General features: G+C 42.1%; 1 protein-coding gene across 1 annotated transcript; it reads left to right on the top strand.

Moving 5' to 3' along the window:
• Nucleotides 1–6,647: 6,647 nt before the first annotated feature.
• LOC308373188 (ligand-dependent corepressor) lies at nt 6,648–13,246 on the top strand (the record flags this gene model as incomplete). Its single annotated transcript, XM_080848603.1, has 6 exons — nt 6,648–6,707; nt 9,203–9,282; nt 9,705–9,840; nt 10,008–10,337; nt 10,663–10,747; nt 12,289–13,246. Exons 4-6 carry the CDS (start codon nt 10,058–10,060, stop codon nt 13,244–13,246), a joined length of 1,323 nt encoding a protein of 440 aa, XP_080704729.1. The 5' UTR covers nt 6,648–6,707; nt 9,203–9,282; nt 9,705–9,840; nt 10,008–10,057.
• Between the last annotated feature and the right edge of the window lie 327 nt (nt 13,247–13,573).

Genomic DNA, 13,573 nt, shown 5'->3' with positions numbered 1-13,573 from the left:
AGCTTCTATGCATTCGGAAATTACAGCCATCTAATAAACCAAACATAGCCTATTTGATCTCACACGGACGTATTGGTATTGCCAGTGTAATTTAATTTAATTAACTAGCGACTCGCATGTGAAGAACATGTATGAAATATCAGTTGGAATGACTGAATTCGCATCTATGCTAAAACGGAACGGGTAAATGTTTACCTTGTACATTAGGTTGATGTCTCACGGGCATGCAAATTCCATTTTTATATTTACAAATCGGTCTGCACGGTTGACAATTCCTGTAACTGTAAGCAGCCTCAGCTGATTAGCTTCTCACTAACCCCACCTCTTCTGGCAGGGCAGACGACTTCCTGAAGGACACGTTGTGTTATTGAATGCTTTTCTTGGCGATTTATTTATACTGTATTCCGATTGGCCAGACTTGGTACAGCACTGCTCTTGACAACCCTGTTTCGGCTAAAGACTGCACAATGCCGATGTCTGTTTTAAGTGGTCGTTTGCCTTGGCCATAGTAGGCTTGTCTATGAAAATGTAAGGAGCATCCCGTGAGTCTAGGAGGAAATCATGAGAAACGAGCTATCATCTAAAGCCTCAGTGCTTTATAGCATTTAGTTAGGCTACACAAATATTTTTCCTTATCTGACTATCCAGCTTATAGAATGTAAAACATGCGATACAGCCAAAAAAGCCTCGAGTCCTTATTGCAGAGGGGTATTCTGACATGAGACTATAGCCTACCACGAGACCTAGACTGAGCCAGCTCAGCTAATACACTGGTAAGATGATGTTTACATTTTTACTGTTATCAGTAAGGACAAACAAATGCAATACATGCTGACAAGGGCTTACATGTAGCCTGATAAAATGGAAAAAATAAATGCGTCGCATTTTATTTCAAGGGACGGGTTTAAGCTTTGATGGGCAGCCTACAGGATAAGAGACATTGTAGCAGCCATTCAGCTGCACAAACTTTCATGCGACGTAAAACCACCCCAAACGCAGTGTGAGCGTGCGCGTTCACGTACGCATTGGTCGACAGAAAATGGCGAGTCTGTGCAAGAGGCAGCAATGTATCATCGAGAGACGCGGCATTCGACAGGATCTTGATTCGTGGCGGTATAAACTTATTCAATGTGTAGGTAAGGTCGTTGTAGACAGCAGTGTAAACCAATGCACATGTTCCCGTTTGTTAAACGTTAATATTTGTTTATTTATTATCTGATCGGAATTGCTAGGTATTAAGCTAGCTTGCGAACTAGCCAACTAACGTTAGTCAATGTATACCAATGTAGCAACCAAACGTTTACGCCAACGTAAGTTCAGAAAAATCTGATATTGTAGCCAGCTATTTACTCTAAATATCGATTTAAACAAGTTGGCGAACGAATTACCCAGTTTATCCGCCCTTCTGTATCTTTCCTGTTTCTGACAGTCATTTTGTGCTGTAGGCGAACTGAAATGCTTAGGGTGGTTTTAAACCCCTTAACCAAATGTGTTAAATGTGATGGATATTCTATCAGTTGTCTGAAGTTCCTCTTAAGAACTGGATGGTGATTGTACATTATGTTAGCAAAGCGAATGTTAAGCTTTATTGGTAAGGGACGCTGGGTGAAACTACCGTATTCGAACACTCGTTTTGCTTGTGTGCGCGCTCATGTGATATGTTTTTTCCCCTTTTCTTTCTTGTGTACTGTAGCTATATTAGTGGGGGAGGGCGACACTCGTTGCACTTTGACGCTCAGGGTTAGTGGCTTAGATTGTACTTGCCAAACTGGATTTTCTCCCATCTGCTTTGGGGTGTGTTCGCCTTTGCATTGGGGGAAGTGGTCTTAAGTCACGTTCAATATGCTTAACTGCGAGCTAACGGTAATTGTAGCACAGTTTGTCAAAGCTACCAGAGTCAGTGATCCCAACGTTTACAACTCGCGTTATTGACTGTGGTCTGCAACCCTGTATTCCATACTTACGCCCCACACGAAAATGACTTTGGCTCATTTGTATTTGCAACTGCATTTTTTTGGGGGGGTGGGTGTGGAATGCATGTTTGCAGATAAGTCTGTAGTGTTGCACTGTAATATGTCCATGCGAACTTCACGCCTCCTGTGTTGGTGCTCCTTGTAGGGGCATTGCTTTTTAATATCTCTAAATATATTGTTTAGCCCACTACTTTCGAATCGGCTAAAGTATCTGGACGGTGGTGCGCATTTTATTTTGCTAAAATGGATAGGGTAGAACGCGCTGTTGATATTTGACAGGGCCACGCACCCACTCGGCTTTTTTGTGAGTTCACACTTGACCCACAAACGGCTGTTGTTACTCAAACCTTTGGAAATGTGCTCTGATACACATGCTCTGAATAATATTTCTGTTCGAACAACCAGCGTGTTTGTCTAGCTTTTCAGTTTTAGGCTGGACTGCCTTGTACGTCGTCACCCCCTCACTAAGAGACATTTTGGCGTCACAGTAGCTTACATTCAATCTTCATGGCAAAAAACAGCAGAAACACAAATGGCTGTTTGTGTAGCTTTGTTGCTGTAGACTACTCTTAACCCTTTAGGGTTTCTACATTTATTTATAGGATTGCATTGAGTATTTAAAGCATTTCTGCTTATGACACAACCTCCCTGTTTCAGCCATTTTGGCATATTTCATTATCAGAATTCGCTGTTCATTTCAGCCTGACCCTTTATTGGCGCTTCAGCTGTCCTTTGTAATAACAAGTCAAGTTGTCATAATTGGATAGACTTGAAGTTGTCATGTTAGATTCAGCCGGCATGCTCTGGTTTCAGTGGAGGCATTGCAAATATAGGTCAAACAAACTGTCAGATGGCACTAAAAAGCTAGCTACATTTTTGTATCATTGATTTTTGGAGGGAATGGTCCAGGAGAGGTTGTTTGAAACAGCTACAAAGGAAATATGTTTATTGCTCTTGCTAATATTGAGGGTTTCCTGGCTGATGTATCATTACGTCTGTCAAAATGCAGCATTAGCCTAAATCAGGACTGCTGCTTTCCTCTCTCCCCCGTCAATGATTCAAAACAAAAACAATGGGAGTTTTGCTCTATCATGCTAAGTATTACAAATCTGTAGCAACTGACTGTACTGAAAATATAATCGTGCACTTGTGTGTTCATATTTCATTCAAGTTACATAAGGGTTGGGCGCATCGGAATAATATGCTTGCAGATTTAGATCAGATCAGAATTTTCTGACCGTAGAAGAACAGCTTCTGCCCAGTGCTAATCACAGTTGTCAATGAATTTCAAGCAATTTTCATGAATTCTGGGTGTAGTTTTTTAAACGAACAGAATCGCTCCCTGGATTACATTGTCAACTCACCACCATTGTGTCTTGCTTATGTTTTGCCATAGCTGTTTAAGTCACTAGCTGCTCCGTGTGTGGTTAGACCGCAGTCCTTTTTGTGTTCAGCTCTACTGTTTGTTTTTGTGCAGAGACAGGATGTCAGTGTGCCTCGTCGCAGGTGGTTGCACAGCAACAGTAACATCATCTAGTTGTAGAAATAGCATAGAAACCTACGCCTGGTCTTTTACGCCCATTTTTATCATAGGAGTCCCATTCAGGATTTTCCCAAGCTTTAGGTAACTGGGAATGGTACTCAAACCTATAGAGGTTGTTTGCCACTTCCCTATTTTGTCTTGTTTGAAGGAAATCCTAAACAGTAGAAGAATTTTGACTGTCAGAACAGAATGCTTTCGTGCAGCTTCAAGTGCCCTAACCCCACCCTGCACAAACAGGAATGCATAACTTTACATTCACCATTTCAATGAAGCTCTTTGTGTTGCAGTCAAAGCCTGCGCCGCTTCATGAGAAAATCATATGATAAAACATGTGCCCTTAAGAACATGGTATTTTTGAAGGCCACTTATTTTCTGGTCTCTCCCTTTCAAGATTTTTCAGAGGTCTTTGTTGTCTCTGTCTTAGCTTTGATAAGGCGATGTTTTATGACATTCCCCTAAGCCTTTTTTCTTTTTTTGAACACCAGAGATGTTTCAAGTATGGCTATAGGCCTAGGCCCCACTTCCCTGAGGCATGCAAAATATGTCAATGTTATCAATTTAAGTCAATATTGAGTAGAAGCACAACTGCACCATAGTCTCAGCCCTGTCAAGTTCGGCACTGAAGGGGCTGCAAAAGCAGTGTTGATCTAACATCCCTGGGGCATAGTGTTTTGGTTCTCACTGGGTCGAGAATATTTAAAACATTCATCAATACCTCCAGTGGATCTCATACAGATCTCCAGAATTATTTACACTATCCGCAGCGGAGCACATTACAATCGGATCACTCTCGTCAGTGTGTGCTAATTCCCTTCTTTCAGTGGTGGAATTAGGTTTAAAAAAAAAAAAAGTATGATTGAAATTGTAGCCTAATTAAATTAACGTTTAACCCTGTCTAGGGCAAGGGGAGGGGGCCTAGATATGGGTGTATAGGCCTATATTGTACAGTTTTTACTGTTCGTCGGTGCCATGTTAGGACATAGTTAAAGGCTGATAAGTCCGTTGATTAGCAATTTGTGCAATCTTAAGAGGCAGAACAAATGCTGTACAATTTTTGGGGAAGGCTATAGATCTGTATTTCACAAGTGTATCCCACCTTTTATACTCTCGACGTTGTAACGGTCCCTTTCAACTGCAAATGAAAACTGCTCAAATATGAATTCCTCAAGAACTCTTTGATGTCAGCCTGGTGTGTCAAACTTGGGATGTTGACCTACTTTCTCCCCCTAGTCTGAACTGCTTGAGGAGCATGCTTGGATAGCTTTGGTGGAAGTCATTTTTTAAATAAATGTGTCTGCCTGTTTGTGATCGAGAGCAATCAGACTATGCATTCAAGCTCTGAAACTGCGCCCAAGTATTGGAGCAGTGCATTTCCTAGAAATACAAGTTTTCAAGCATTTCGTTTCCTGGTTAGTGTTTGGTGAATGATGGCGTTTCACTCTCAGTGCGTTTAATTTTAGGTCTGTAAATAATAATCTGCTTTGGCTATTGGACTAGATATATTAAAAAAAAGTGCAATTTTAATTGGACTAAACCTCTGCCAAAATAATGTTATTTGCTGTTATTACATGTTCAAATTGATTATTGACCAGTTTACTGGGGTTGATAGCAGCTGCAGCTAAGGAAGTCTCATGATTAACTTAGCTTAATTTTAGCAGCTGTATTTGGATGTGCTTAACCTACTTTTGGATGCGCTACAGGCAATGGTAGCCTGCATTACTGGCAGTTTATTAGGCTACAGCCTTGAATGCTTCCTTTTTACCAGCCAGTTGCAGAGGTGTTTTGGTTAGGGTAAGCCTAGGGGGAAGAAGTATATCATAAATAAAAGCATGCTTGTGATGCCAGGCATGTAATGCTTTTCAAATACACATGCTGAGATGGTTACAGGCTTTAGCAATTTTTTAAAGCAATAGTGCATTTTAATGACAGGAGGTGTTTAACTGGAACATGAGCAGGCTTTCAATCCTGAAATCCATCTAATGGGCCTTTGTAGTCAAATGCATAAATGCCTTTGACTGTTAAGCTGTTTTATCACTGTATTGCGAATGTACCGAAAGCCCAACATGTAGCCAAAGCCCAAAGCCAAACTCTGAAATAGAGCTGTGCGTTATGACCCAAATCTCATTCTGATACAGGTAATTTGTTTTCAGATAACAATACATATCATGATGTATCATGTTTTCTGTAAATACATAATTCCATACTTGTATTTGGACAGGATCTTCCAGTTTAAACTATAGTAGTGTGTCAGGAGTAGGCTTGGAAATGATTTTCCAGTTGGAGGAGGACTGACTTTTAAAAGCAAACTGCAGTAGCATAGTTTAGCCTGTGAAAGAAACGCACATAAACTAATAGTGCGATTTGTAGCAGTGTCTAAACTATCTAAACCCACAAATGCTCTGAACTTATGTTATGACCGCACTGGTAATTTAGTCAAAGATCAATCCTCGGCTTTTCTTTCATTCATTTGCTCAAAAACAGGGCTGAAAGTCTATCGTTTCATATTTTGCTCCATAGTCGCACTGTATATATTGTCATATTGCACCACCCTGCTCTGAAAGGTGCATTGTTCAGTAAGCATTTTATAGGTGTGAAAAATATTAAACTACTGCTTCCAAATTGGTTGTTGCACACAGTAGATGCATCCGTGGTCCTGGTTACAATTCAACATTAATTTGAATAGACAACATCCCCCCCCCCCTCAATACTCTTGAGCCCTGCTGTTGTATGCCTCTTCATTAATAACAATCAATTTTGTATCCCTGTGTATTGCTGTATATGTTTTCATATTATCATGAATCGATCCCCACCTACCCATGAAGAGTGCTGGTTGAGGTAGAGGTGGTTGCTAGGCGACATGTGAAGTAATAACATTTAAACAGCACACTCCTGAGACATGATGGCTGTAGACATGCTTCTGATTTAAGCTCTACCCAGTTCCCTTCTAGTAGAACAAATCCAGTTGCCTCCGAGCTCAGATCAGTCCGTTTGGATTTTAACCGGATGCAAAAATATAATGTGTATAATAAATATAATAAAGTGCTTGCATCTAACTTTTTTTGTCCAGCGTGTATTTAACCAGTGAGATTTGGTTGAGTGATGTTATCATATGTTTTCCCCCACAGGTTTTGAGAGCATTTTGGAAGGATTGTTTGGGTCAAGGCTGAAAGACGACCTTAGATTATTTAAAGGTGAGTCATGTCATAAAAAGCTTACTGACTTGTCAACATCAGGACTATGAATTAACATAAAATACCCAGATATCTCAATCACGATTGATAACCCTCAGTGTCAGTAAATTATGCTTCATTAACAGAAAGAAAACTATGGTCTTATAAAGGATACACTAAAATCTTATTATTATTTTTTACTGTGGAGAAAAACATGGTGATTTTGAAAGTCCTGTGTGTCTGAGCAGGAGTAGGGGGGTGTGGGTGTGGGTGTGGTTGGGGTCCAAAAATTTCAACCTGATTGTATAAACGGGCCACACCTCCACAAATGCAGGTCAAAGATCACAGCCAGAGCAGAACCTCATGCAGACCGTCACAATGACAGCCATGGCCTTCATTTGGTGTCTTATTGTTCAAGACTAATTCTGACTGCAGTATTTGCTGCACATTCACGACAAAGAACGCCTCGCATTTCAGGAGGCTAGTGCTGCCTTGTGAGCCAACCTGTCATCCCGAAAGCTTGCTTCATAAGTGTAGGTGGTAGATGCAGTCATGCTGTGAGATTCTTGTCAGGGCCAGAGCTTAATTGCTGGGTTATTTGGGTCACATAGGTGCTGTATTGGCACGCTGGCCACCATTTTGAGCTCAAGATGCAGGATTTTGACTGGGCTTTCTTATGACCTTGTTATAGATTTTCTCTGACCGAGTATTTTTTTTATTTAACAAGCATAATCGACTGCCTTAAATGAAATGAAACGTTCCAACTGATTCAGTCGCAGTACTTAAGTTACTGCCCTATAATCTTGGCAAATAAATCAGTATATTGGAGTATTATATTCAAAATCTTTATTCCTTTTCAGTCTGTAGTTCACAGAATTGCAGAGGTTGTCCTGTGTCGCCCATGTCTAGGCCGTGCCTGGTGTGCATATGTAGCCCTCTGCTTTAGCAGTGGAGAATATCTCTGGTCATTAGCTGAAGCTCCCTCCAAACACATAAAATACATTATTAAGATATTGGTTTTAATGAAGTGGCCTTGGGCTAATTAGCATTTCTCCCTGCTCACTGACATTAAAAGTTCCCCCTAGTTGCCTTATTGCCATACAGCTGATAGACACTGTTACCGGTTTGGTTTCTTGTGTAAGTTGCTGTCATACTCTCTAATTCGGCGTAGTCTTGGCCATGAGGTCCAGTTCACAATGGTGCATTATCACAACATCTGGCACACTTACCCATTCACTTCTCCACACAGGGTGGGGCCTATTAGGCCATGCTGGTAGAAAGAAGCTTTGTTTGTATGTCGAGATTGGGTTTTGGCTGGAGTTTTGCCAGTGTAAAAGTCCACAGTCCTTTCAGATATTTTGACAATGTGTTTTGTGGCTCAGACAATGCTGACCATTATTTGGGCTCACTGCTGCTCAAGTGCTGCAAAAGACAGACGGGGCGATGACAATACAAGAGATTCTTTTGAGCAAGTTCAGATTTTTGTTCATCATTGACATTCAGTTGGGTAGTGACAACCAGAAAGGAACAATACCTCTAGTCACGTGACTCATGCTATATCATGACATCGCAACTTATTGTAGTAGATTCGGTAATGTTTGGACCCTAGCCGTCATCTGTACCATTTTTGTCTCCCCGGACCTAGTATCTCCAGAGTAGTTTAAATAAGCCCACTGTACCACACAATAGGGTTTTCTGAGGTTGAATGGCAGCTGGACAATGGTAGAAGGCCAGAAGGGCTGTCCTGCCATGATAATAACAGAGTCTAGATTTATTCGACTTAAGTGTAGTATTCACTGTGGTGAGGAAAATTACATTTTGTTAGATTAAGAGTTGCCTCAGTGTTTGTATTGTAATTTGGTTTCACTGCATATCAGACCAAGGGGATGATTTTTTTTTTTTTTATTGAATCCAAAAAAATGAGAAAGAGACATAGGTCTGCTCACTTCAGACATATCATTTGAAGGGACTCAGACGTCACTTTGCAATTAGGGTGATCACATGGGATCGCAGGGAGCAGAAACACCAGAGGGTGTTTCCATAACAACGACTTCTCCATATAGCTATTGACATATAGCAAATTCAGGCAATGTATTTTTAAACCAACCAGTGTCAAACCAGTCTTTCAGAACCATGTTAAGTGAGAAATATCCTTTAATTTTTCAGTTGATAAAATATATATATAACCTTTTAAATTAACATAAAAGAAAAGGGAGTTTGAATAAGGCTCTCGGCAGTTGTCTGATTCAGGCTCATAAGTCATTAATGTCACTGATATTAAATACCATCATATCCCCATGACATTTCTCTTCATGTCTCTGTCTGTCGGGTCTTAAGTGTATCTCTATGTATGAACTGAAGCATTCCACCATATGATTTAAAAAAATAAATAAAGCATAATCCATTCAAATCACCATTTGACCACCTCTGTTCAACATATGGGTCAGTCTCTGTTGGGGCCAGTTATTATCTACTGCTGTCTTTTCAAATCTGTCCCCTCTCTTTTGGATTTGCAGATTGTCAGCCTGAAGGTGTGTCGGATTGGTCATTTGATGAAAATTGTCTTTTCTGCTGCTTAAGACGAGAGAAAGTCAAGGTAGTTTTTCTTTGCCTCCGTGTTTTATTTTTCCCCCTCCTCCTCCTCTCCCTGCATTTCTGTCTCCATGCTTGCCTTTCTTCCCTACCCCCTCACCCTCATAATAACGTCTTTTATAAGTGGCTCAGTCTTGTGTTGAAATGGTTGGATGTAATTTGAACCATTTATTGGCCCCCTCACCGCCACTCATCCCCTTCATGGCTTTCCACCTCATCGAAACATCTGAGAGCCGTGACGAACACACAGACGACAGAGAAACACAATTGACACTGAACACTGTTTGCTTTCTTGTATTACTTTTAACAGAAACTCTGGCTTCCAGGATCACACTCCTATAAAAAGGCTTGATGGCATATGTGTAACATCTTTTTTTTTGTCTTTTTCTTCCCTCTTTTCTCTTTTTTCATCTTCTCCTGTCACAGGAACACCTAATTGGCCTGAACAACGACAGTTTAGGCAGTGTGGCAAGACCATTGTCCTTCATTAAAGATCAGTTTAATATCAGCAATCTTGAGCGGGAAGCAGAGGAATTTCTCAATGCTGTCTTGCACAGGAAAGGTACATCCATTTTGTTTGTGTAATCCTTGAAAATGTTATACAAATGTACTGCTAGTATATTGTGCAGCGCTTATTGCATACTGACTGATGTATTAGTTGGGGTAAGTATCCGTAGTACAGCTGTGTACTGAGACCACGTTTTTTTTTTTTTTTTTTTGCAATTGCAGACCTACCAAGCTTCTCAGACCCGGACATTCCTGTAGTGGCTCGTGAGATCATGCAGCGAATGATCCGACAGTTTGCTGCCGAATATACCTCAAAAACCAGTGCTGCTCAGGGCGCCCCCCAGCCCAACGGCACTTCGGACCAAAGTCTGCTGACCACACACTCCCACACCCCTGCACCTGCTCCGGCCCCGACCCCGGCCCCTGCTGCTACTGCTCCGGCCACCCTCACGTCGGCCAGGAACCCTGTCCTCAGCCAGCTTCTTATGGCGGAACAGGAGGCTCCCCTCGACCTCACAGTCAAGAAGCCTGACGCCATTGTCTGTGAGCAAGGTGTGTTTTGGGTTGGGGTTTGGGGGTGTCTAGAGCTAGGGCATGGTGTTGCTGCGCCTGCTGTTTAAAATCCACTGTTCCAGTACGTGTGGGTGTATGACTGCGGGTGCAAGTCAGTCGGGTTTGTACATTGTTTTCAAAATTGCTTAAAGCATGTGGGTTCCACCATTGGAATTCCTTTTCCATGACATTCCGACTCCACACAGTTGGCTGACTCACTTGATTTGGCTTAGACACACTTCATTGGTCACTGAATTTCCCTTTTAATGTTGTTAAGCGAGTGAGTGATGCCAGCCTTGATGACCTTGGCTGTGTTTGTCCATAGATGGTGTCCTTGATCTCTCAACCAACAAGAGCCGTAACAAAGGTGCCGGGTCGGTGCGAGCCCCTACTGCGCCTTTGGTTAAGGGGTAAGTGGAAACCTGTACTTAGATCATTCAATTTTTAATATATGATACAGTTGGAAAAAAAATGTGTTTTGGATATGCATTTACTTTTTTTTTTTTTTTTGCCTTTTAATACATTTGAGTGGATTTTTGTTTTAATTTTACGTGTTGAGAGGGTTACTTAGGGTGCAGTAGGCTGCTGTGCAACACCATGTGTTTGCCCTAAGAGCACCTTTCTGAAGGGTGTGTAGTCACATCTTGAGTGACCTTCTAAGAAAGGCAATAAACATATGTGGGAAACAAAGCCATGTCATTGTAATTTTAGGATTTCAGTTGTCATATTTCACACTTCTTTGTCCTTTTTTTTTTTTTCTCCCTGTTTGTTCACTGTTTTTATCCTGATTTTGTTGTGTTGTCATTTTATTTCATAGGAAAATCCTTTGAGTATTTCCTTTTTGATTTACCTCTTTTGATCATCTCACTTTCTTAAACGAATGACAACCTTTTTCTTTCGTGGCAGAACTGATCTCAAATAGGTTCTGTATAACTGGTACAGGTGTAGGTTTTCCATCTCATGGACTTTGATGATTCAGTTTAATTATTCGCATTTTTTTTCCATACTCTAGCCTGATGAAGATCCTCATAAAATAGCGTGCTCCTAAAATCTGAATATGAAGCAATTTGACAAAAAAGTGAGCATAATATTTGTAGAGAATACAAAATGAGGCGCTTATCTAAAACTGATTACTCAAAGAGTAATCTGTGGGGGTAATACTGTCCAGCAGAAAGTGAAAAGAAAATGCCTGTCATGTTTACAAATCAGTTTTCTGCTCTCTTGCCTATCCCTTCTCCCAATCAAAGGAATAGCTTTTTTTGTGGTGGTGTTTTTCTTTTTGTCACTTGTTTTTCTCATAATCATTTGCAAAAAAATGGACATTGATAGATATTAGCTTCCCCAAACCCCCCCCCCCCCTTCACTAACACCCTACTTGGTGGATACTAACGTTTTCCCTGTTCCTTGGCTGACTCTTTTATAGTTGTGCTTGTTTAGTGGTAACGTCATTACTTCCGAGCTGCACTGGAGTGTCTGTTTGATGTTCACTTGCAGAACCTGCTGAACATAACCCCTTGAGTCCTTGGCTTCACTGAAGCTTGCTGCTGGTTTTAGCCTAAACCTTTTTTCTATTATTATTATTATTATTATTATTATTATTATTTATTTTTCTTCTTTTCCCTTTTGTCCCCTTGTTAGTTTGGTTTCCAACTGGATTTCCTTATGTTTTTGTTTTGTTTGAGTCATTCCTTATGTAATATGAGGACAAAACAAACCAAATAAACTAATTCCAAGTAACTGGAGCCTTGTTGTACCTCCTGTAATTCAGCAGAGCAAATTCTTGACAAATGGAAAAAAAGAGTGATGTTACCCTGGCAAGGTCATCTCATAAAGGAGCGGCCACATCCTCCCCCTCCCTAATCCATCCTTCCCTTAGAAAAAAGAGAGAGAGAAAAAAAAAAACGAAACCTGTGCAAGCTCTGCTTACACCAATTTCCTTCCATTCAATCAGGATCTCCCCGAGACGTGACCACAGCTCGAGAGATGCAGATGACCAGCCGCCTCCCTGGAGCTCGCAGGACGATGGAATGGGCGAGTTTGACAACCACCCTTCCCTTCTTAAACTGTTTACCCACTCCGAACCGAACCTGCCGGGCCGAAATGTCACTGAACGCCAAACAGAACCTCTGGGACTCTTGAAACACAAGCAGTTGCCCTCTCCATTACTCAGGAATGAATCTTGGACCAAGCCGCCTTTTAACCTCTCGAAACCCCTGCCGAACATGGCAGGGATTGACCACAAGGGCTTATCTGATCTCAGTGAAACCTCTGCTGTGCCTGTACGAAGTCCTGCCGCTCTCAAGTCGCTGCAGCACAAGACCGAGATGGGCCACTCGCCGCCCGTAGGCCTCAAGATCCCCCAGGTCAGAGGCATAGATCTGTCCTGGAGTACCCACAACTCCAGCCTGCATGGTTACGGCCTGCTGATGAGCTCCTACTCCGAGGACGCCCTCGGCAAAAAGCTCCACTCCATCTTCCCGAAGCACAGCCGCAGAGGGAGCATGGGGGGCCTCCACGATGAGGCTGGGGAGTGCCTGGGGTCGGAAGCGGAGCGCGCCATATCTGGCCAGCCGTACTCAACCTCTGACCCCGAGGCCGACTCCAGCTTCAAGCAGCCCCGGAAGAAGAGGGGTCGCTATCGACAGTACAACATGGAGAACCTGGAGGAGGCCATCGGCGTGGTGATGAACGGGAAGATGAGCGTCTCCAAGGCCCAGACCGTCTACGGAATACCTCACAGCACTCTGGAATACAAAGTGAAGGAGCGCCTCGGAACACTGAAGAACCCGCCTAAGAAGAAGCTGAAACTGAAGACTGAGGAGCACGAGGAGGAAGTAGTCGTGAAAAGCGAGCCGCCCGATCTCTTCGAGGAAGCGTCACCCAGCGCTGATGTTTCCAAAGATGAATGAAAGAGAGAAATTTCACGGAGCAGAGGGGAGTTCGCTCTCTTTTTCTTTTGCAGTCATGTGGGCTTGACGCCCAAGCAGGGATTTTTAAATACCAAAACACATTTTTTACGATATTGTTCTCTGGACAGCAGATACAAAAATAGTGAGTAGTTTTAAATGAGTGCAGATTTTCTTATCCTTAATAGAGAGAAAGGAGAGAGAGACCTTCACTGAAAACTGCTGGTGAGCAGAATTGTGGCAGTTGAAGATGGGAGAGGTGGACGGGGGTGGGGGGGTGGGCATGTGGGTGGGGTTGATCCTGGATTTGAATTGCCACTGGGAGTTGGG

Source organism: Sprattus sprattus (genome assembly GCF_963457725.1).
Source record: "Sprattus sprattus genome assembly, chromosome: 12".
In the NCBI taxonomy this organism is placed as follows: domain Eukaryota; kingdom Metazoa; phylum Chordata; class Actinopteri; order Clupeiformes; family Clupeidae; genus Sprattus; species Sprattus sprattus.
This window is presented reverse-complemented; position numbering and strand designations above follow the sequence as displayed.